The sequence below is a fragment of the Mercenaria mercenaria genome, chromosome 12 (genome assembly GCF_021730395.1).
Source record: "Mercenaria mercenaria strain notata chromosome 12, MADL_Memer_1, whole genome shotgun sequence".
Lineage (NCBI taxonomy): Eukaryota > Metazoa > Mollusca > Bivalvia > Venerida > Veneridae > Mercenaria > Mercenaria mercenaria.
In genome coordinates, this window is record NC_069372.1 from 16,237,135 (window position 1) to 16,260,945 (window position 23,811).

Genomic DNA, 23,811 nt, shown 5'->3' on the forward strand with positions numbered 1-23,811 from the left:
TTCGGTACATTCTGTTGGCACTTACTGGGTAGTAGATGACTATGGGTCGCATATAGGAAAAGTCACAAATTTTGGGCGGCATGAGACGAATTGCAAAACCCAAAGGTCATTGAGTTTCGTAGAACGTAAACCATATGTTAGTAGTACCATCATCTCATGAATCGGACTTCGAGGATCGTGGAGCAAGCAGGGCGGGTAACTTAATTCAGAGGTCGCTGCTGTCACAGGACTGTTACGCTACTTTAAGGGATAACCACGACTTGATGGATAGGTACGGTCAAAGTTTGCTGAATTTCGATGACCGCATTTATGAGATAGACAAATGCACTAACGTATGACTGTTGGAAAAGAAACATTACAAGATAACTACGTCCTGAGAACCGTATGCTCAACCTTTTATATTCAGGTTCCCTGATCTGGAATTGGTTGATACATAACTCCAGAGTCCGCTGCATTCTATCAACCTTGGAACACAGTGACATTTGTGTGTTTTCATCAAGACCTGGTTCAAGTGACGTACCTATTTAAGTGTCTTTCTATATCACAATACCGATCAACGATTTCTCTTTAAGGTGATCGCATATAAACAAAAGTTTGTGACATTTTTCACATTACAGCAAAATGTTTCTTACAAAAGCAAGAACGCTATCATTTGTTGTCATCTATAAAAGTTTACAAATATCTTTGGGTTCCAATGTAATTTACTATTCCTTCTTTCGATTTGATAGTTTTGCAATATTGCACAATCAGAACCAATAGTCCAACTCTTAAACTACGTGTAGTGCTATAATTAATCTATGGTTTGGTTAGGGTTGCCGTTTGCTATTTTTGTAGAGGAAAGTTGTCAACACGTAAGAAATGATGCATTTTGTTTCTTTATTAAAATCTCATTCTTGCAATAAAATAAGCGTTTAAACAAATAAAACAGTTTCAGTGTCAGTGTAAACCGATTAGCACGTAGGTCTCAAATTATATATATTATATAAAAAGAAGTGCAAATACTGCATTGATATGCTGTATAAAGAAACCCCCAATCACTGCTACAGCATTAATATAAACAGTGTGTTATGTGAACTGAAACCATACTTTCAAACTAGTTACAACAGTTAACTTGTTGACTTACTCAAACTGACAAAGCCCATTCTGTACTAAACTATTGTATAAGCTGTCAAAAAAAATATTGCAAGTAAGGAGGCGGGTAAAGCTGTAAAAGATTGTAATGTCAATATTGTCCTATGCTCACATCGCACACTGACATTGATAACAAGTGAATGAAGTATTGCCATGCAATACAAAGTCCCCTACTGGAAGGCACCTAATTTTCTCTACTGCAGTATAACATAATGAACTGATATCCGTCAATGATGTATAAACAATATTGTACTATATATACAATATGTTATAACAACACACTTGGATAAAAATGTGCATATATAAAAACCCACAGTTGTTTTCATATTGAATTGTTTTGGCTGATTATAAAAATGTTATCATGTAAGTTATTTATAGTAACAACAAAGGGAAATTAATCTTTTAAAAAAATCTATATAATATAAGTCCACAAGAAACTCTTTACCAGGCAGAGATAGGTCAAAATACACCTAACAATTGGATGTAACATGCATGTTGTACCACAGAAAAGTGGTCTCAATTTTTCTCTACCGCCAGTAATAAAAAAGTTACAATAAAATCTATTTATAGTAAAAACAAAGGGACGTAATTCTAAAAACAAGAGTGCCTCATGGTGGTGAACATTTGGTCCAAGTTACATCAAAATCCCTCCATGCATGAAGAAGAAATGCTTCGTACAAAGTCTTTCTTGAATTTGACCTTTGACATCTAAATTTGACCTTGACCTTAGACCTAGGGACCTGGTTCTTGCGCATGACAATCCGTCTTATATTGGTGAACATTTGTGCCAAGTTACATCACAATCCCTTCATGCATGAAGAAGAAATGCTCCAGACAAAGTCATTCTTGAGTCTGACCTTTGGTCTCTAAGTGTGACCTTGACATTAGACTTTGGGCCTGGGTTTTGCGCATGACATGTTGTCTCATCCAGGGGAATATTTGTGCCAACTGATATCTAAATCCTGTTTTGCATGACAAAGTTATAGATCGGACAGGAAAAAAATCCTCTTGACCTTTGATCTCAAAGCGTGACCTTAACCTTTAAGCTAGGGTATTGGGTGTTGCGCGTGACACGTCGTCTCATCATGGGGAACATTTATGCCAAGTAATATTGTAATCCCTTGATGGATGACAGAGTTCTGGATCGGACAGGAAGAAAACCTTATTGACCTTTGACCTCCAATTGTGACCTTGACCTTTGAGTTAAGGGTCTGGGCTTTGCGCATGACATGTTGTCTCATCATGGGGAACATTTGTGCCAAGTAATATTAAAATCCCTTCATGGATGGCAGAGTTATGGACGGGACAGGAAAAAAACTCTGTTGACCTTTGACCCCCAATTGTGACCTTGACCTTTGAGCTAGGGGTCCGGGATTTGCGCATGACACGTCGTCTCATCATGGGGAACTTTTGTGCCAAGTGATATTAAAATCCCTAAATGAATGTTAGAGTTATGGACCGGACACGAAACAGACCCTGTTCATGCTATGTTAACATTTGACTGCTAAGTGTGACCTTGACCTTTAAGCTAGGGGTCTGAAAGTTGTGCATGACACATCAACTTATTATGAGGTACATTTGTGCCAAGTAATATTAAAATCCCTTCATGGATGGGAGAGTTATGGACCGGACAGGAAAAAAGCCTTCTTGGCCTTTGACCTCCAATTGTGACCTTGACCTTTGAGCTAGTGGTCCGGGATTGGCGCAAGACACGTCAACTCATCATGGGGAACATTTGTGCCAAGTAATACTAAAATCCCTTCAAGGATGGGAGAGTTATGGACCGGACAGGAAAAAAAGCCCTGTTGACCTTTGACTCCAATTGTGACCTTGACCTTTAAGCTAGGGGTCCGGGATTTGCGCATGACACGTCGTCTCATCATGGGGAACATTTGTGCCAAGTAATATTAAAATCCCTTCATGGATGACAGAGTTATGGACCGGACACGAAATTGCGGACGGACGGACGGACGTTCCTACATATGGGTATTTATGTGGCTACTCTTTCGTTCTCTCTATTGTTCTTTTAGCCACGTTAAAGAAAAATAGCCACATAAAAGCCTTACGGAATGAATGACATCAAAGAACAAGAGGACCATGATGGTCCTGAATCGCTCACCTCTTCCCACATGATCCAGTTTTGAGTATGACGTCATTTTTTCTATTATTTGACATAGTGACCTAGTTTTTGAGCTCATGTGACCCAGTTTTGAACTTGACCTAGATATTATCAAGATAAAAATTCTGACCAATTTTCATGAAGATCCATTGAAAAATATGGTCTCTAGAGAGGTCACAAGGTTTTTCTATTATTTGACCTATTGACCTAGTTTTTTAAGGCACATGACCCAGTTTCAAACTTGACCTAGATATCATCAAGGTGAACATTCTGACCAATTTTCATGAAGATCCATTCAAGGGTATGGCCTCTAGAGAGGTCACAAGGTTTTTCTATTTCAAGACCTACTGACCAAGTTTTTGATTGCAGTTGACCCAGTTTCAAACTTGACCTAGATATCATCAAGATAAACATTCAGACCAACTTTCATACAGATCCCATGAAAAATATGGCCTCTAGAGAGGTCACAACGTTTTTTCATTATTTGACCTACTGACCTACTTTTTGATGGCACGTGACCCACTTTCGAACTTGACCTAGATATCATCAAGATGAACATTCTGACCAATTTTTATGGAGATCCATTCACAAGTATGGCCTCTAGAGAGGTCACAAGGTTTTTCTATTTTTAGACCTACTGACCTAGTTTTAGACGGCACATGACCCTGTTTCGAACTTGATCTAGATATCATTAAGATGAACATTCAGACCAACTTTCATGAAGATCCATTGAAAAATATGGCCTTTAGAGAGGTCACAAGGTTTTTCTATTATTTGACCTACTGACCTAGTTTTTGATGGCACGTAACCCATTTTCAAACTTGACCTAGATATCATCAAGATGAACATTCAAACCAACTTTCATACAGATCCCATGGAAAATATGGGCTCTAGAGAGGTCACAAGGTTTTTCTATTATTTGACCTACTGACCTAGTTTTTGACGGCATGTAGCCCACTTTCGAACTTGATTTAGATATCATCAAGGTGAACATTCTGACCAATTTTCATGAAGATTTCATGAAATATATGGCCTCTAGAGAGGTCACAAGGTTTTTCTATTTTTAGACCTACTGACCTAGTTTTTGACCGCAGTTGACCCAGTTTCGAACTTGACCTAGGAATCATCAAGATGAACATTCAGACCAACTTTCATACAGATCCCATGAAAAATGTGGCCTTTAGAGAGGTCACAAGGTTTTTATATTATTTGACCTACTGACCTAGTTTTTGACGGCACATGACCCAGTTTCGAACTTGACCTAGATATCATCAAGTTGAACGTTCTGACCAATTTTCATGAAGATCTCATGAAATATATGGCCTCTAGAAAGGTCACAAGGTTTTTCTATTTTTAGACCTACTGACCTAGTTTTTGATGGCACGTGACCCAGTTTCGAACTTGACCTAGAATTTACCAAGATGAACATTCTGACCCATTTTCATAAAGATCCCATGAAAAATGTGACCTCTAGAGATGTCACAAGGAAAAGTTTACGGACGCACGGACGGACGGACGCACGGACGACGGACGACGGACACCGCGCGATCACAAAAGCTCACCTTGTCACTTTGTGACAGGTGAGCTAAAAAGTACAGTTACCTATTGTTCCTATAGCCACTTAAGTATGCAAATGTGGGCTCGGACAGACGGACGGACGGACGGAATGACGGAAAAGCGCATTCCTTTAGTCCCCGAAACTGGTTTTCAACCAGTAGGGGACTAATAAACAGGTAGTGTTTTACTTAATACATTATTTCTAATGGAACCATTTTTGTTACAAATTAATGAAACATCTTTTTCTACTTTTTTCTTCTTCTTCTACACACATAAGACAATCATTATAACTAACAGCAAGCCTTTCGTACCTTCCCATTTCTAGTCTTTGATGTGTAATTTCACATTAATTTAGCTAATATAGACCAATGCAAATCATTTTACATATCGTTAACAAAAATTAAAACCACTGCTATATAATTTAATGATATGCAGTTATTATGTGGGGGTCTCCGATGCTGGATGGTCCAGGTCGCTTGCTTCGAATCACTCGCAACTCACTGCTGTGGGTTTGAACACCTCGCGTGTAATGTAGGATTCGTTCATGTGAAGGTTTATGGAAGGTCAGTGGTTCTATAAAGGTGCGCGCCCATGCCTGAAACAATTTCAAGGGGGCACCTGGGTCTTTCGCCAGCCCCACTAGCAGGAAAGTCGACATACGACCTAAAATTGTGTTGATGTGACTTACAACTCAAAAACTAAACTCACTTGCGATCTAAATAGTTCATTCCTTACTCAGATACTTTTTTTTCTGTAAAATTCACGCCAAGTTCAAAGAAACAAGTATTTACATGTTAAATCCGAGGAACAGATGCTTTAAAATGAGATACTAGTTAAAACTAAAATTTGATAATAATACTGACTTGAAAAAGAAGCACTTGCCCGCACTTCAGAAATAATTTGAAAAGATCAACCTCGAGAAAAAGGAGATCGAATCCATAAGCATCTGTTTCTCGTAATAGATTAGACACAACAAACACACAAGACAATGATAAAATAAGGCTAAACATAATTTACATAAGTTAAAAACGCATTTTCAAGTTCTACACCATTATCTAATACCATTATATTTACGATCACGCATTGTTAGAAGAAATGGAAGAAAGGATGCATTATCTTGTTACAATAGGAAGAAATTGCTGCTATGACGAAACACTGAAAAGAAAGAAAGAAGTCTATATGTGCAGATAAATTGCAATTATTATTCCTAAAAAGAAGTGTTGTTCAGTCTTTTGTCACACACTTTAAATGCGATCAAAATACGCCAACCTCCTATTGTGTACAGTCCTCCAAAGTCTATATCGCTTTAGCCCTGGTTCGAAGAGGAATTTGACTAATGTTATCTTTTTCTATCCGATATATCAGGCCGGACTGCCAGTCGTTCATTGGCGTGTAAAATGTGCAGACAGACCTAGATTCGAAACCGGGCATATTGTTTTTCTTGACCGTTTGCATTAGAATGCTACTGAAGTAAAATTTATATTAATACCTTATCAGTGTTAGAAATTTCGGCAAATGTACGCTTGGTTGGCTACTCAAATAAATCATGTGCTAAATCCTTATTTTCGTTTAGAATACTGCTATATATACTACTCATTTTGGAAGCTACTTCAAATCTATATTCATTTTTCACAATATGTTGCGTTAGTTTTGGCATAAGGAAGTAAAATTCAGGCAACCCATGGGTGAGGACACCAACAACTTTCACCTGCCCATGACTGTTATAAGTCAAAGCCGGGGAACCGGAGGCTCCTTGTTGCATGTAACAATCAAAAATAATTCTTTTATTGTCAGTGTAACAACCATAACCTTTGTTGACTATTTCTGTATCTTGATCCATTCTACTCAAAGCGCTTTTTAGATATTGTGCATTTTGGTTCAGCCATTCTTTAGCTGCTATAAAACGTTCAGAATGAGGTGAAATCAGCTTGCATCTCGGATCTAAATGTTTATCGAGAGATTCCTCTGGATGACCGTATCCTATGAAGGAGACATCCTTAACATTCAGTATGCTAATTTCATCTTTGCTGAGCTGCATTTTCGGAGGGAGGGCACTGTCTGAGCTTGCTAATTCCAATACAGCAACATCTAGTTCTTGATTGGAAAACACAACTTTCTCTATATGATAGACACTCCTTTGGAGATCAAGCACGGATTCGTTGAAAGTTACGTATACCGAGTCGTCCCTTATTATCCCTAAAACATCAATGTATCAAAATATTATGTTTGTAACAGTTTTTTGCTTGGGTACTTATAAATGTAGATTTCTGATAACAGAATAATTGTATTCCAAACTAAAGCACCTAAGGTTTCTTTGTACATTATAAATTTTTCGTCCCTGTTGTGCAGGTTAAATAAAACGGAAATGAATATAAAATCTGCTAAATCGCAGACATCTTTATTCAATATAAAAAAAAAAACGAAAAAAAAAAAAAAAAAAAAAAAAACAAAGCAAAAAAAAACAAACAACACAAACAAACTAAAAGACTAACGAGCAATAAATTCAAATACATTATATACCATATCAACAATAAATCTGTATCGTTAAAGCTAGCTAGAGTTCTAGAGTTGATATACCACGACTATTTGGTATATCATGAATATTTGTAAAGCAATATGGTAAAGACACGCACCAACTACATCTTTAACAACGTGAAATGCTGTCATCAGGTACTTGCTTCCCACTCTAAAGACAGTTCCCATATCTCGTGGTCTGGATACCAGGATGCCAACTGATATCATTTGCTCTGATAAACTGTCAAGCATTCTTTTAGTGAAAGTATCGTCTTGGCTTTTCTTCAAAGGGTGTCCTATGCTACTCTCACGTGTCAAAGATGATGATGTCATATAATCGTTTGTTTGAACTGTGCAAAAGATCACACAGAACTAATAAGCCAGCAGATAACTTTTTAAACACGATGAATATTGTAATGAAACTTCATTAATATCTGCTGTTAATCAGAATGATACTGTTTGAACGTAATAAAATCTACAGAAGATCCATCAGAAGAGCGACTCGGTTTAATTTAGTGTATTAATGAGAAGTAAGAAAACGTGCACCCAAACGCTCGAGGCTGGCACCGGCTTAAGCGAAGCTCTGTTATACGCATTTGAATGGACTTGATTATCCCAATGGACCAGAAACTATAACAACAGCCGAAGTACGGGGAAATTGCTTACATCAATCAATTAAACGAGTCAGTTGAGCATTAACATTCTGTATATCTATTCGTATTAAAGCATCACAAACAGTTGGGTTATGTCCATTTTCAGGCTCAGTTATTAATAAAGAATAATAAAGAAATTGTGTTTTTCATTACCATCTGTAAGTTTGCTTTCTGTTGTGTTGGAAATCTCCATCTGCATTTTAGTATTCATATCTTGTTGTACAACACTACAAGAGACATTCCGCTCGATATTCTCTATAGATGCCGCCGTGTTTTCTGCAATTATATATTTAACTGAACTTAAAACTAACAGACTACATATAAAAATCAATATCGAAAGATCTAAATGATAAAACTGTATGTGTCTGTGTTCATTTAAAAAAAACAACTTATTTACATACTTCTTGACTTCGAGCCTTTGTTCGGTTCCTCACTGGTGTCCGCAGTCAGTTTACGTTTCCTGGTCTCTTTTTCAGGACATTTCGTACTTTCGATTTGTAAACTCTGTTCAGTGCTAGCGTCTGTTTCTTTTGCGCGTCCGACTCTAATTGTGGTTTCGTCATCTAATTAATATACATGACTTTGTTAAAGAATTGCAATTAGTCAAAGCAATAACGTCTTCTCTCCAAACGCTACAAATGTATGGATCACATCTATAATTAAAATGTTAAAACTGTTATCAAAATAGATTTGTCATTTTCGGCTGCACGGTCAGCTTTTTGATACAATTGTACACATTTCCCTTTAGTTTTTTTTCTTTATGAAATCCAACTCGTACAATTAATAGGAGCAATAGCGACAGTTGTGTTACAATGACATTAACTTTGAAGTAGGTACTAAATAAATTTATAAACATTCCACTGGAAGCACGGAATGCAAGGGGGCGTGGGGAGGGGGGGGGGGGGGTAAAAAAAATGTGCAACACATTCAACGTGCAACACATTGACGCTCCAAGCTATGGCTTAAGCGGAACACTACAAACATTGAATGGGCATCAAGATCCTTAAGGTCCTAAAATACACTGAGTGTAAGTAAAAGGGTGACTTTTTAGGCCTCTAGGTTAGACCCTGTTTCTTTGTTTATCATATATAATCATACATAATATAATCTGGCATTGCAATTTTAGGTTCTTGAAATGGAGAATTTGCCAGTCTATACAAGGTTCACAGAAAAGATCTTAGCTATCTTCATACCATTTGTGGAGGTGAATTCTTCAACAGAAGCACCTTCTGTTTCCGCGTCTGTTTCAACATGTTTTGTACTGAAATCCCCTGTTCTAACTGATGTTACCATGTCACTATCGTTTCTGTTTTTATGTTCAGTACTCTCTTCTAAGGACAGGCTCTGTGTTTCTGTTCGATCGTTCCGTTCTGTAACAATGGTTTTAAACATTTTATTATGACTTTATCTGGCAATATATGCAAGATTATCAAACAAGTGTTCTGTCACAGGACTATACTCGACAAAATCATGCAGGATGCTTCTTATTCACGGACCATATTTAAGCAACAAAGTTATATCAAATTTAGCGTATACCGAATTGGATCTATGTTTAGCATTTTCATGAGGGTAAGCTACCGACACTCAGATCGGAAGAAAGAAACACCGACACATATAGATGAATGAAAGTATTTATTCAGTCATTTTACTTAAGTATGGCCCTACCTAGATTTCATATGCAGTCTCCGTGACAGTGTTGAACATGGTATTAAACCCTTACCAGACAAACAAATAAATTTCGCAATGTCTATTGATGAGGTGATCGGAAGCATTTTTATTGTTTGTTTGTCGTGGGTTTAACGCCATTTTTCAACAGTATTTCAGTTACGTAACGGAGGGCAGTTAATGTAACCAGTGTTCCTGGATTCTGTAACAGTACAAATCTGTTCTCCGCAAGTAACTGTCAACTTCCCCACATGAATCAGAGGTGGAGGACGAATGATTTCAGACACAATGTATTTTATCAAATCACCACGGAGAACATCCGCCTCGCCCAGGATCGAACTCACGACCCCGAGATCCGTAGATCTGCGCTCTCCCTATAGAGCTAAGCTGGCGGGCTCATTTCTAGTGGTGCCAGATTTGCTTGTGTAGGGTATGTTTAATCTATCTTAACTCTATGGTTGGCTTATCAAGTATAATGCATACAAAGAATATAAATCCCTAAAATGAACACACCACATGTATCAAATTTATGTTTGATTACTTCTTCACATTGTTGACAAGCATTTGTACTCGAAGTCAGAAATCGAATAATGCATCATCCGAAAAGCAAGTCGCAAACAATATTGTTTCTGTGATACTCATGCGTCTATTACTTACAAAGTAGATATCTACATGCAAATTACAGAAGATAAATAATATATGCAAGCATACCATTGAGTAAATCTGGCAGGTCGGCGACATCAATTTTTTTTACGTCATATGGCATTTCATTCCAATTCTTGTATACGCTTGCAAGTCCTGTGCGCAGATTCTTGAATTTGAGGTTTATGATTTTCAGCGTCATACAATCTAAACCGTCTTTGATTCCTATTATACCCCAATCTAGAGGGCATTTCTTGCAATACATCTTATACTTTTTAAATATCCCGTTGTATGTTTTTGGCCTTTTATGTTCTTTCTTATTTATTCTCTTCTCAAATGTTTTGTCAGTAACAATGCGGTCATGACCCATCTGTCTAACATCAGAAATGTCGCACACAAATGTATTACATCTCCCACACAGAATTTCATACGCATCTTCAGAAGATTTTTTGCTATTGATATATTTGTTCGCTTCTTTTTTAGACAGATAATTATGTATTTCTTCCTTTTGAAACGGCACTATTTTCTGTGCTATTTGCTTTGGGTCCAATTTGCAAACTTCATCCAGTGCACGAGACATCATTAAGGCTTTATAAGCATTGATCCTCTCTTGTTCCAAAATTTTGTCACTACCCATTGTAACTGCAGTTGCATCCATCTGACGTGCTCGACCTGGAATACAATCCATTGTGATATATAAGTGTCACGGGGTAGACCGAGCTTGGGCGAACAGGTTTCACAGTCGATAAAGCATCAGAAGAGTAATCAAAGGCCCCTCGTCTCAGACCGTGACGATTTGTGTGCTTTGGTGAAAAGCTTCCCTCTGACAAATTTCCAGGACGAATTTTTTTATAATTGATCTCAGCGTTGGTATTTTTCTGGTCCTTTGGGGTCATGGAGTACTTTCAATTTTATTATAAAAGAATTCCTCGGTGCTAGGGGGCGTGTGGGGGGTTGCACATTTTATTACCTCTCATGTACAGGCTCAATCAAACCGAGTCAACTATTATTTGCATGGTTGCTTTGATCTTCTTAAAGATATTATTAACTAACCTATAATAGCCAATATTAATCACAAATATGTGAGCTTTATCAGATTTTACAGCAGCCTTTAAGTGTTGTGTGACGACTGTAAAGGTCTCCCAGTACTTGGACTCTGTGTTGTTATATTTTTCTGATCCTTTGGGACATGGAATACACCGAATTAACTATACTAGAATTCTGCTTCAGTAGATGCTAGCGGCTAGAAACTGTTGCACATTTCAATACCTCTCATGAACAATCTTTTGCTATTTGCTTGATTGCGTTCTTTGTTTCGAAAGACCCTATAGATCTTTTATCGTAGTATTAGTAGACCAGTATTGTTGTTGGTGTGTGTGTGTGGGGGGGGGGGGGGGGGGGGGGGGGGGGAAGGTGGTGAATGTGTGAAGACGTCAATTTTGCTCAATCATTACAGTATAAGAATTCTTAAGTTCTGGTCTGGCTACACATTCTAAGTCTATTAAGATGTTTATAACTTTGAACTTTGTCAAATTCAAGTACTATGCGGTACTCATAGATCTCCATTAATATAAACTAACTTAAGAATTTCATTGAATGATACAACTTTCGTTCAATTACCTTTCATTTGTACTTTCGTGATTTCGTCACCAGAGTACTCGTAGCTGAGAACAATGTTACAGTCTGGTACATCTATACCTTCGTTTCCAACTGCTGTACAAACAAGTACTTTGTATATACCTTCACGAAATCGTTTAAGGATATCTGTCTGTACATTTTCCGTCATACCTATTGAACATAAAGAATCCCCAAACAGATATATCTTAACATATTTCTGAAACTGGAGGTATCGGAAGGAAAACGAATATTTGTAAAACATCTCACAAAGGCTTAACTAAATACTAGTACACCAACTTAAAAAGGATAAAAGTCCTTCTTAAGCATTTTGCCAGTGAGATAAAAATAATGGCCACATAAATGTTTCCGCAAGATAAATACAATGTTTTCGCTGTACCGATTTGTCTCATTTATATTAATCTCTTCTGGTTAATCTAGTTATCATCGAGTCTTCCCGCTAAGCTCAGTAGGGCAAGCGAAAATCTATGGATTGTGGGGTCGCGCCTTCGATCCCTGGGTAAGGCGTATGATCTCCGTGACGACAGATAAAAGACATCGAGTATCAAATAATTTCTTCTCCAACTCTAATTTATGTGGGGACGTTGGCAGTTACTTTGAAAAATGTTTGTACTGGTACATAGTCTAAGAAGACTGGTTTAATAGGTTAACTGTTCGCTGTTACACAACTAAAATACTGTTGAAAAAAAGACGCTAAACCAAAAACAAACAACCAAACAAACAAATTTATTCTCATTCAAACATCTATTAACATTCGAAATTGTCTACCTTCGTCTCCTGCACGATCTTCCTTGCCGTAAAGAGGACTCACTTTAATTCCATTCTCTTGAAGATCCTCGTCTAAATATGTCGCAAGAGCCCTGCAAGTTGCTCTAGTCTTCACGAAAATCATTGCTCTTGATTCAGCTCCCTTTTCAGCAAACATTGTGCGAAGAGTTTTGCTCAATATCCGCACATTCGGATTTTCTGTGCATTTAATCTCTGCTTTCAATGTTTTCTGTACGCCTTTAAAAAGAAAAGTTTGGTCAAATGTTACATAATGTATATTGTGTGTTTTGTTCTTCTAAATAATCATCAGCCGCGATCTTTTTGAAATCATAATATGGTGTATATATAACTTTTTAGTGGATGCATATTTAAGTGGTTTCTGTTGACAAATGATTCTATTTGCAATAACTTATGACTTTTCCATGTAGCAACGTTGACAATAATATAAGCATGTGCTTAAGAAATTATTTTTGTTTGTTCTTGTTAAGGAAAATACGTTAGAAATTAATCTAAGGTTAAAGGTCACCTATAAGGTTATCGTACAGTTGTGTCTCCATATCTGTTAATTTATTCTTGTGTTCTCCTTCTTGCTTGTGTTTCTCGGCTAAATACCTTATAATATCATTTATTCGTAACAGTTTGTTAACTTCAAGGGCCGAGTTGTATATCTGAAATTTGTTGTAAAATTCTGTTCAAACATTATATAACTATCGAGGCTTTGTTTCATACACTACTCTACTAACAGACATGATAGACAAATTACGAGGATTGTTCAAATATGAATGCATCTAGAACGTTATCTCGCTCAATAATGCGAAAATCACGAGGACATTAAGATTATTGGGTAGATACACATGTTAGCTTTACATTGATACCATACCCATTAAAATCCGTTCACTTTAGCTGTGTCTATCGCTCGCTAAACATCGCCTACTCGGGTATACTAATACAAAAATGGTTGGAAGAAGGTCAGCGTACGCCGTTGAAATACAGTCCTATATTAAGAATCGTTGTATTCTTGGCATAGGATGTAAAGACATTTTTGATGAAATATGTTCTGTTTACGGGCATAATGAAATGTCTTTTTTCGACAGTTATTCGTTGGTTTAAGAAATTCAAATGTGGGTTAGTTTCAACAGAAGATGCACCACATGGCCGTCGGCCGAAAACAGCAACGTCTGCCAAGATGGTTGCTAGAGTGAAAGAAATAGTTGCTACTGATGCAAGATACACCGCTAGGCAAATAGCTAGTATGGTTGGCATCTCATTAGGAGCAGCTCATACAATTCTGAAACGTAATTTGAAAATGAGAAAGATCTGTGCTAGATGGATTCCCCATCTGTTGACAGATGAGCAGAAAAAGGCAAGCGTGCAATGCACAAAATTGTTGCTTAAACAGTTTCCAAATTACAATGCACGGTCTTTCGCAAATGTCGTCACTGGTGACGAGACATGGGTTCACTTTTTTGAGCCCAAACGAAAGATTCAGAATAAAATATAGGCAAAAAAGTCTGGCAAAAGTCCATGCATTGCAAAGCGGACCATGAGTGTCAAGAAGGTAATGTATGCCATATTCTTCACAACTCAGGGTCCTGCCATTCAGGTTACTGTACCTAAAGGCAAATCCGTAAATGCGAAGTTTTACCAGACTAAAGTTCTTCGAAAACTGAAGAAATATTTCAAAAATCGAAGACCCGCAACTGGTTTGGCCAATGTCAGATTGCTACATGACAATGCGTCATCTCACAAGGCGTCTATTGTACAAGACTTTCTGAAGCAGGAAAAGGTTGTTGTGCTCCCTCACCCTCCTTATTCGCCTGACCTTGCCCCGTGTGACTTCTTTTTGTTTCCAAGGCTCAAAAAATACCTTTCTGGTCGAAAATTTATGCAGCGCAAACACCTCTGTTCCGCAATATTCCAGTGTCTTCATAGTATACTTAGAAAAGACTATGAAAATGCCTTCAAGGATTGGATTAGAAGACTGAAACTTTGCATATCGGTTGGAGGTGAATACTTCGAGGGGACCAAATAAAATTTTCATTGAAATCTATCAAGGATACATATTTATGTGCTTAGATGCATTCATATTTGAACAATCCTCGTACAAAACAAATTGAAACTAGCACTTATGATCTTCAAAAAATAATTAAGTTTTAGATTAAGTACATTTTTATATTTCTGTTCAGTATGACGTAGTTGTTGGGATTTTGTACTCAAAATATACATGCATCAAAAGATATAAACAGTTCTTTACTTCACGGTTAGAAAAATACCAAGTCCTACTTACCTCAAAGTGAAAACTGGAAGAAATACATGTGATCTTCAAAAAATAATTAAGTTTTAGATTAAGTACATTTTTATATTTCTGTTCAGTATGACGTAGTTGTTGGGATTTTGTACTCAAAATATACATGCATCAAAAGATATAAACAGTTCTTTACTTCACGGTTAGAAAAATACCAAGTCCTACTTACCTCAAAGTGAAAACTGGAAGAAATACAGGTAAAACAATGGCCACATCACGAAATATTTTAATGTGGCATGGTAAATATATAGTCAGATACTTGCGTTTAGATACTTTGCACAGGAACTTATGTCTCTTGATATGCCATAATCATCAACCTTTAACTGCGCCGCCTTCATAATTTCGACCGTCCATTTATTATATTCCTGAGACTCCTTGTCATTTGGGTGTTTCTCCGAAATCAGGTCACATATCTCTGGCTGCATGAGACCATTTCCTTTAAAGGAAACATCAATTTACGTGATAACATTTAATTCCCAAATATTATTGTCCCAAAAAGCAACAAAAATGAATATCCAACAGGTTAAACGTTCTAAAAACGCAGGCTTCCCAAAGCGCAACCCACAGCTCGCGGACGTGCATACGACTAGCACACATACACAAACATCCACACTAACACGCATAGACACCACTGTATTTTTCAGAGAATCAGGTACAGAATTAAATATTCATGTTGATTTGCACAAATGTTATTACCAGAATGTTTCTTTTTATTTTAACGACCGGCCACTATGATTACGTAAATTTCACGATCCGCTGCGATGCTGTCGAGCGGGTACAGAGAAATACATAAAACTCATCAAGCATTAGGCATTGTATGCACAATCGGGCCGTAAAGACTAAAACTGATTTTTATTAAAAGCCACGTTCCGAAAACGCTTCCCTTGAATAAAACATTACAGCAATATTGATATAAATCTGAAGACGATAGTCATTTATACAGAACGAGACAGACGAAGTAAAGCGTGATACAAACACATAAAGGAAACACATTTAGGTACCGCTCTGAAGCGACCAATGCAAATCACCACTGGGGAACTTAAACCGATACATCTCGACAATGGTCCACAGTTATCGGGCGGTAAATGGTGGTTCTCTTGTTGCTCTGTTTTCTACAAAGGCAATAAGCCTATGCGTGTGTGGTTCCTTAGTGCTTTTGATAAAATCTAGCACGAGCATTTTTGTGTTATATATATAGACCATGCCATTACGTGCGAAAGGGATTCACCTGGTAGGTGATCTTGCTGTCGATAAGATAAAATATCAAAACAGCACAGTCCCAGAGAGCTTCGAGGAGTTTTCCGTTAGACATACGTCAAAGAGGAAAGCGTGGTGCCCAGCTGCAAAATGGTTAAACAGAAAACATGCAGCGGGTCATAATCTCATTTAATGAAACGTTTTATTGATAATACAATATACAACTAAAACAATTTATGACCCAGAATCTAAAGAAGTTTGTAAAAACTATCTCCATCAATGTCAGATTTTGAAATACAGAGTACCTTGTCACAGAAGTGCCTTTAAATAGTGCTATTAAATTTTTAATGACGATAATAAAGAATAACAATCTATTTTGCACTTAATGATAACAATAGCCTTACTGAAAGAGTTTATGGGTAAAACAATGTATTTTGGCTACTTTCATCGAAGTACGAATGTGGCAGAAAATAGAAGGAATCTAGTTTACTTCATGTCATGTTTTAAATAATATTGTTTTCCGCGTTTTGGTAGTTTAAAGACGCTATCTTGGAATTGTTAAATAGTGGTACGCGATGTTTATATGAAGGTTTGTCACTTACATTATACAACATAGTTTCCTGTACCTTTGATTAAAAGGCCAATGTCGGTTAGGCTTCTGTCTTTGTACATTTTCTTTGATAGTAACATTTGACGTAAAATGACTCGAATACATATTGGTCTGTTGATCCTTTTAACAGTTAACACCATATGTAAATTCAGAGACTTTTTAAATTGTTCAAGATTAAAATATAATTAGTGAAACTTAAGATTTGTTTACAAATTTCTTAAAAATATTGGTAAGCTTTTATATAATAATTTTAGCTTATCAAATTGGAATTATATGTTACAAATTGATATACTAATAGATATATATAATTTTCTTAGCTGGCTAATTCAACCTACCTTCTAGCATGTCCTCAGTTTTTTTCATCGCAGACAGAAGTATACCTCTGGCCGGGTCTGTCGTCCGTTTCTCCAAACGTATTATTTCTGAAATGGTGAATTTTATTAGAATCACTGCATCATACAAAATTATATATATCACTTGCCTTGGCCTAACTAACTCTAAAAACAGCATTTCTGTTCTATGTTTAGGGAAGTGTCATTCTGTGTAATAAACAGTTTGTCTTCGAATTTAGACATCGATCGAAATTGTGAAACCAAAAACTGCTGGGACAACATGAACTGTAAAAAGCATAATATACAACTGTTTTGGTTAAATAAACAACGTGTCTTTGCATATTTATTTCAGTGCTTAGTACACAGAAAATCACTTGCAAGTTAAGACAAAGGTCACCTTCTGTACATTCTTTGATGTGTTTCCTGTAACCCTTTTCGTTCTTTTTAACTGTAGAAAGGTGGCAAACATCTAAACATGCACACAGCCTCAGAATATATTCTTCTGCTTCTTTAATTGTGCGAGCCTTCCCTACACCTACTGAAGCCGTCAATCCAACTATCTTTAAATAAAAGTATAAAGAAGTGGATATATCTACGGTGAAATTTTTTTTGCATGATATAAAAAAAAACAACAACAAGAAAAAATGTTTATAGAAACTTGAAGATTCTTCCTAGAAAACCACATGCAAAGTAAAGGGAAACATATAAAGTACGTTAAACATAAACAATAATGAATAATTTCACCTACCTGTGGTAGTTTCTTTTTCCCATTATTTTTTTCAGTCAAATATTTTCTCATAAGCATGGCATATGGTTCGTTTCCTCTTGTGTTATGGCATTCATCTAGTACCAACAAAGAAAATACTGAGAGGCTTTCTATCAGTTCGTCATCCAGACTGTTCACCAGTATTTGAGGAGTAAAGCATAGAATATCGTAGTGTTGCATGAACATATTAATTGATTTGGTCCTATCCTCGTCGCCAGTAATAAGTCGCGTCTGCAATGAACACAATAAAGCATTTTAAAAGATTTAAAGAAGTAATATATTATTGTATCTGATATCAAGGCATATAAACAATAAAGTAATGTTGAGCAGTTTCGAAATTATGGCCAGGGACACATTCAATATGTCTGCATATAAGTTACTGCATGTGTTTTAAATACAGTATGGTACACAATACATGTTCAATTTGGTTTCTGCATGCTGATGATGGCACTACAGAGAGTATGTATGTCTCTTTCAGTTTCTGCTACTTGTTCATACAGTGATTATATAGCTGATGGTAGTAAATTTGGAATGTGTTTCTTGTGGTTAATTATTTATCAAAACAATGCTCTATTCTCGTTCAATGGAAATTTCATGGATAGTTGTCTTGGCTTCAAAGGTAGATATTACCTCGTACTGTTGTAGGCACTGTTTACAGTTTTCTGCTTGCTGCTTTATAAGGGCACCTGTTCTCGCCATAAAAACAACTTTCCTTTCACCTTGTCAAAAAAACAAACAACTTCTTTCAACCTTAATGGAACATGCAAGGAGAGAAGATGGCAGAAAATGGGTATTACTTTTGTGAAGAAAAAAGCAAACTCAATGAATTATTATCCTCCGCGAAATGTACGTATGTTCCCAACCAGTTAAAATAATTGCTGATTTGGTCAGAGAAATAAAAACATTAAATATACATGTAGGTAAAAAGCTGTCGTTCTGTTTTTTAACCATTTCAGAGGCTATACCTGTCATATAAATAGGACAAGTTAAAATGTTATAAAACCATTCACGTAACTCGACTAGGTTTGGTATTGGAGGGACAGAAATTGCAATTTCTAATTAATCTAAGGAAAATAACTCCGTGTAAATAAGAACAGTATAATTTGACTCGCTGAAAACATTATCCAGTTAATATAAGCATTACCAAAAAAAAAAAAAAAAAAAAAAAACACCACGAAAAATCATACGCTATGACAAAGATAACAGCAAAATGATGACTGTAACAAAATCAAGGGTAATAATTCTGATAAGCTGCAGTTTTAAATTTATCAAAGGGCAATAACTCTGGAGATACTAAATCGATTTTCAAACAAACTGTAGGGAGGAAAACAGGAGTAAATACAAATACCCACATTATACATCAGCTCGATGTGATAATATGGCTGCAGAAGGAAGAAAGTTCCAGTTTTAAATTAATTAAAGGGCAAAGCCCCTGGTTAAACTCATTTGATTACAAAATGAAAGTTAGCAGCTATGAGTAAATAACAACATGCACAACAAATATCAGCTGGAATCGACAAAATCATTACAGCAAAATAAGGCCGTGGAAGCACAAAAATGCAATTTCTAATTAATTTAAATTATAGCGGATCTCTCGCCTAACTCATATGATTCTCAAAACAAAATGTGCACGGTAGCAAAGTAAATAAATAAAACACAACAAATAACTAGAGCTATAAGTGAATGTGATTAATACCTCTAAGACGCCGTTTTGATACAGGGAAAGTAAAATCTTTGACCGTGACCTCTGATCTTCAAGAATGACCTTGCCATTGGACCTAGTGATCTTGGTTCTGCACTCTGCATGTCGTCTTGACGAGGTCAACACTGGATGATATTTAAATGAAAGTCCAGCAATAGCTTAAGGAAATTTGGGTGGGGCACAAAATCAAGTTATTTGAACTTTGACCTCCAAGTTTGACCTTGACCTTGGACCTAGTGGCCTGGTTTTGCACTCTGAATGTTGTTCGGATTAGGTTAACAATTAATGCGAATTAATGCTGAAATTCATTCTTGTGGTATAGAATGTACGGAGTGGACTCGATTTTAAACGAATTGATCTTGACCTCTAAGTGTGACCTTGACCTATGACTTAGCGACCCGCGGTATGTCCTCTGCACGTCGTCTTAATGAGGATACCAACTGATGTAAGTTTCATGGAAATCTTCCAAGCGATTTAGACGACATGGATCGGACACGAATTAAAGCTATTTGACCTTTGACCTCCATGTGTGACCTTGACATTGGACCTCATAACCTGGGTTTTGTGCTCTGCACGTTGTCTTGATAAGATAAGCAGTTGATGGTAGTTTTATAAAAAATCTTGGAAGCAGTTAAGATAATATTGGGCAGACGAGTTGTTAAGCTACTTAAATTTTGACCATATTGTAACCTTGTGATCTTGACCTTGTGACCTTGGTTGTGCGCGATGCATATCGTCTTAGACTGGTAAATAACTGAGGCCAGTTTATGAAAATGTTCCTAGCGGTTAAGAAGTTATGGAGCGGACAGGAAGTATGGATGGACAGACGAACGGAAGGAACGACGGACATAGGTAACTCCAATATAGCCCCCTAGCTGTATATCTTGGGTTATAAATACCAAATCAGTATGACTAACCGTTACTAATGATTCTGTATTGTGTTTTGTAGCCGTCAACAAAGTCCAAGAGGCGAAACAAATACAACACAAGGAAATATTATATTCACCTTTTGGTGCTCCCTCTAAATGTTTCTTTATTATATGCCACGCTACGAGTGTTTTACCGGATCCGGTGCCTGAACAGATGATGGTATTATTTCCCATTAAAGCATTTTCTGCCAATTCTAGCTGGTACTTTCTTGGTTTCAGACCATCACTATCTGTAGAAATAACTAGTCGTTTAGAACCTCGGAAAGGGTTAGTTAACCTAAATGTTAAGTCATCTATAAAAGACTACAACAAGATTATTACTTTTTTAAAAGAAATATGCGGTAAATTTAATTTAGAGAATTATCAAGAAAAAAACTGGACGATTGTATTACACATACAAAGAACTTCATGGCCTGTCAGTTCCTGTGCGCTAATTTTATAATCGAGTGAAATATCGATCGGTTTCATGACACTAAATTTTGAGGCAAAGATTGATATCTATTCTGTTATAAGTACACTGTATACAAATATGTGGTCGTTATTAAGCGGGTGTATATTCATTACAGCATGCGGCTAGACGTCAGAAATGTCTCTTAACCGTTTACTTTTCTTTTAACGCAATTTGAACTGAAACTACATTGATGGATAACCGTTCCCGTTTTGACAGACTTTCAACGACCCAGGTTAGTATTTAGCGCTGAAGGAATATCTATTCATGCATCGATTTTACGCAAAAAATGTCATTTGCGAGAATAATTACAAATATAATCATCATAAATAACCAACTGAATATAAATTCATTAAATACACCTACACTTTTTATTCCGAAAAAGGCCAAAATTACGAAAAATGTCCCTGTCATTTAGATGTTCTTACTTCTAAATTTGTAGTATATACAACAGAACAAAGATCAGTACCGTATAACTATTGTTCATAAACCGTCTAAAGAAGTTGAAAATGTAAAATCGACACTACATCAATTGCTTGCAAATAATACCTGATTCGATTAATTTTATCAGCGAAATCGCATCAAATCACCTCCGCCCCAACAAGCCTCCAGCCCCTATCCCAGATGTTTAAAAAATTGTTTACTTACCAGCATCCCTACCTTCAGTTTCTGATAGATCACTGGAGTCGGAACTGTCACTTTCTTTCGACTCGTCACTCATTTTCTTGTAGCGTACAAATAAATAAAAAGACAGCACAATATAACACAACTTTAAACATGTTTTTCCTTCGTTAATAGAGATCTACATCTATATATTTATATAACTGTTGCTATATTTTCTGGCCCTAAAGGACCAAGGAGTCCATTAAATGTTTATGGACGATAGTCCGCTTAAGCCGGTGCTAGAAGATGTGAGGGTTGTTGCACATTCCATTACCTCTCGTGATCAGACTCAATCAGACCGAGTCTGCTGTTATTTTTGCTTGGTTGCGTTTTTTGCTTCCAAAGGATCTTTTTTATAGATTTTATTACATAGCATTTTATGGAACCAAGCCAAAACGAAAAGGCTTCCATTTTTTAAAATTTTTATTTATTTATTTAATATTATTTTTTTGGTGAAGACAAAACTTTCTTCTCGTGAACAACATCCATCATATTTTCGTGAAGATATTATATATGGAACGAGCGATACAATGGAAAACCAATGAAAATGATAGGTTGTTTCAAATTGAAAATGTCACAGAAAGGCATATACAGACATCTTGACGGTACATGTTGGGAAAAGTATATTTGTTTGAATGAAAGCAGTGCAGGGAAGGTATTAACAAACGTGGAATAAAATACAACAATAGTCATAATATAACTGGTTTAAAAAAGGACCTCGGAATTAAGCGGACAAATACTAAAACCTGATGATATTTAACATATAGAGTCACCAAATAGCCCACAACTTTCGATTTAAATGCTTCTTTAAAATATTCAGAATTTGCCGATGGTAATAAAAATACGTTTATTCAAAATTCAAATCGCGTCGGGTAGTCAAAAGCTATATGTCCAGCCGCAGAGTACCTGTAATTTTTACTGGTGAGAGAATATACCTGAAAGAAGTCAAATATGTTATCGCCTATGAAAAAGATAAAATAATCTTCATAACACATTTGTCATTATAGGGAATAAAATTTCAGTAGGAATCAACCACTGATGCTTAAATGGTTGAGATATTATGAAGTATGGTTATACATTTTTATACTATACATTTTGTATCTAAGGTTACCGAAATGCAAACATTTCGACAATAAAGTCTATAAGAGGATCCTTTGGAAGTATAGAATGCAACAAAGCAAGATAATAGCAATTATTGTTAAAATTGTTAGGTCTGCACACATAAATGTATATCTATAATCGGTAACATGATATGTTATCAATGTATTGATTTTCATGCGGTATCTGTTCAAATATATCAAATCGATTTTCCATAAAATTTATTCTTGTCCTTGCTGTCTCTGGAAGCTTAATATTGCCATCACTACTCGTAACATTGACAGGGTAATGATTTTACCAGTTATATATTGCTTAATAATACACATGTATTATTTGCAATAATATAGGTAAATGTCTCCCATCAGACTGTTGCAATTTGGACTCGCAAAAAAATATTAACACTGTTAACACAAATTGACATGCCTAAATAATTATGTCATTTTTTTTCAAAATATTATACTTTCATTAGTACGTTACTTTAAATTTCAACAACAAGAACTTGAGATCGAGATCTAGTAACTAATTGATAGTACGTTTTCATAGAAACATTCATGTGGTGTAAAAGATATTAGCCAAATAACATATATCGTATACAATACATTACTTTTTTTCGGAGAAAATATAGGTCCTTTTCTGACGTAAAAATATAAACAAAACACAATATTTAACGTAAAATGTAAAATTAACAAACAACTTTCGGTTTCAGAAGGGTGAAATAACCACGTGACTGTCTGATATCGTACCCGCGAGATTATACATGTACATAATAGAATAAGATACGCATTATCGACTTACCCGCGCTAGATTTAAATTTGTATATTTACTTCCACATCAGTTAAGGGGGAATTGCAATTTTTTAACAACCCACATATAATTTTTATATCTTGGTAAAGCTGATGTTACGTTTTACGGAAGAGCATTAGTGCCAGGTGTATTTTATTTATTAACTCGGAATTTCGAGTTACTAAGTCGAAATTTCTAGTTACGTATCTCGAAATTTTGAGTTACAAATTCGAAATTTCGAGTTATTAAGTTACGTATCTCGAAATTTTGAGTTACTTAATACATAAGTTTACG

At 36.1% G+C, this 23,811-nt stretch overlaps 1 protein-coding gene across 3 annotated transcripts; it reads right to left on the reverse strand.

Annotated features, from left to right (window-relative positions):
* Positions 1–7,329: 7,329 nt before the first annotated feature.
* LOC123533128 (antiviral innate immune response receptor RIG-I-like) lies at positions 7,330–23,501 on the reverse strand. 3 transcript variants are annotated; one of them, XM_053519293.1, is made up of 16 exons: positions 23,339–23,501; positions 21,634–21,697; positions 20,603–20,755; positions 18,525–18,613; positions 17,877–18,125; positions 17,526–17,688; positions 17,132–17,218; positions 15,253–15,425; positions 13,211–13,352; positions 12,685–12,921; positions 11,902–12,069; positions 10,351–10,953; positions 9,168–9,344; positions 8,376–8,537; positions 8,128–8,250; positions 7,331–7,671 (listed from the first exon to the last, which is right to left on the reverse strand). In XM_053519293.1, the coding sequence occupies exons 2-16, from the start codon at positions 21,692–21,694 to the stop codon at positions 7,370–7,372; spliced, it is 2,889 nt and encodes a 962-aa protein (XP_053375268.1). In that variant the 5' UTR covers positions 21,695–21,697; positions 23,339–23,501; the 3' UTR covers positions 7,331–7,369. The 3 variants fall into 3 exon arrangements, with proteins under 3 accessions (XP_053375269.1, XP_053375268.1, XP_053375267.1); XM_053519292.1 differs by having other exon boundaries at positions 21,622–21,697; XM_053519294.1 differs by lacking the exons at positions 18,525–18,613; positions 21,634–21,697; positions 23,339–23,501 and having other exon boundaries at positions 7,330–7,671; positions 20,603–20,728.
* Positions 23,502–23,811: the final 310 nt, after the last annotated feature.

Coding starts and splice junctions, on each gene's coding strand:
- LOC123533128 (XM_053519292.1), bottom strand. CDS start 21,694: ATGAGTGACGAGTCGAAAGAAAGTGACAGTTCCGACTCCAGTGATCTA. Junction 20,756..21,621: donor AACTGAAGGTAGGGATGCTG/GTAAGTAAACAA, acceptor TTATTTCTACAG/ATAGTGATGGTCTGAAACCA. Junction 12,922..13,210: donor ACTGTACGATAACCTTATAG/GTGACCTTTAAC, acceptor TTCTTTTTAAAG/GCGTACAGAAAACATTGAAA.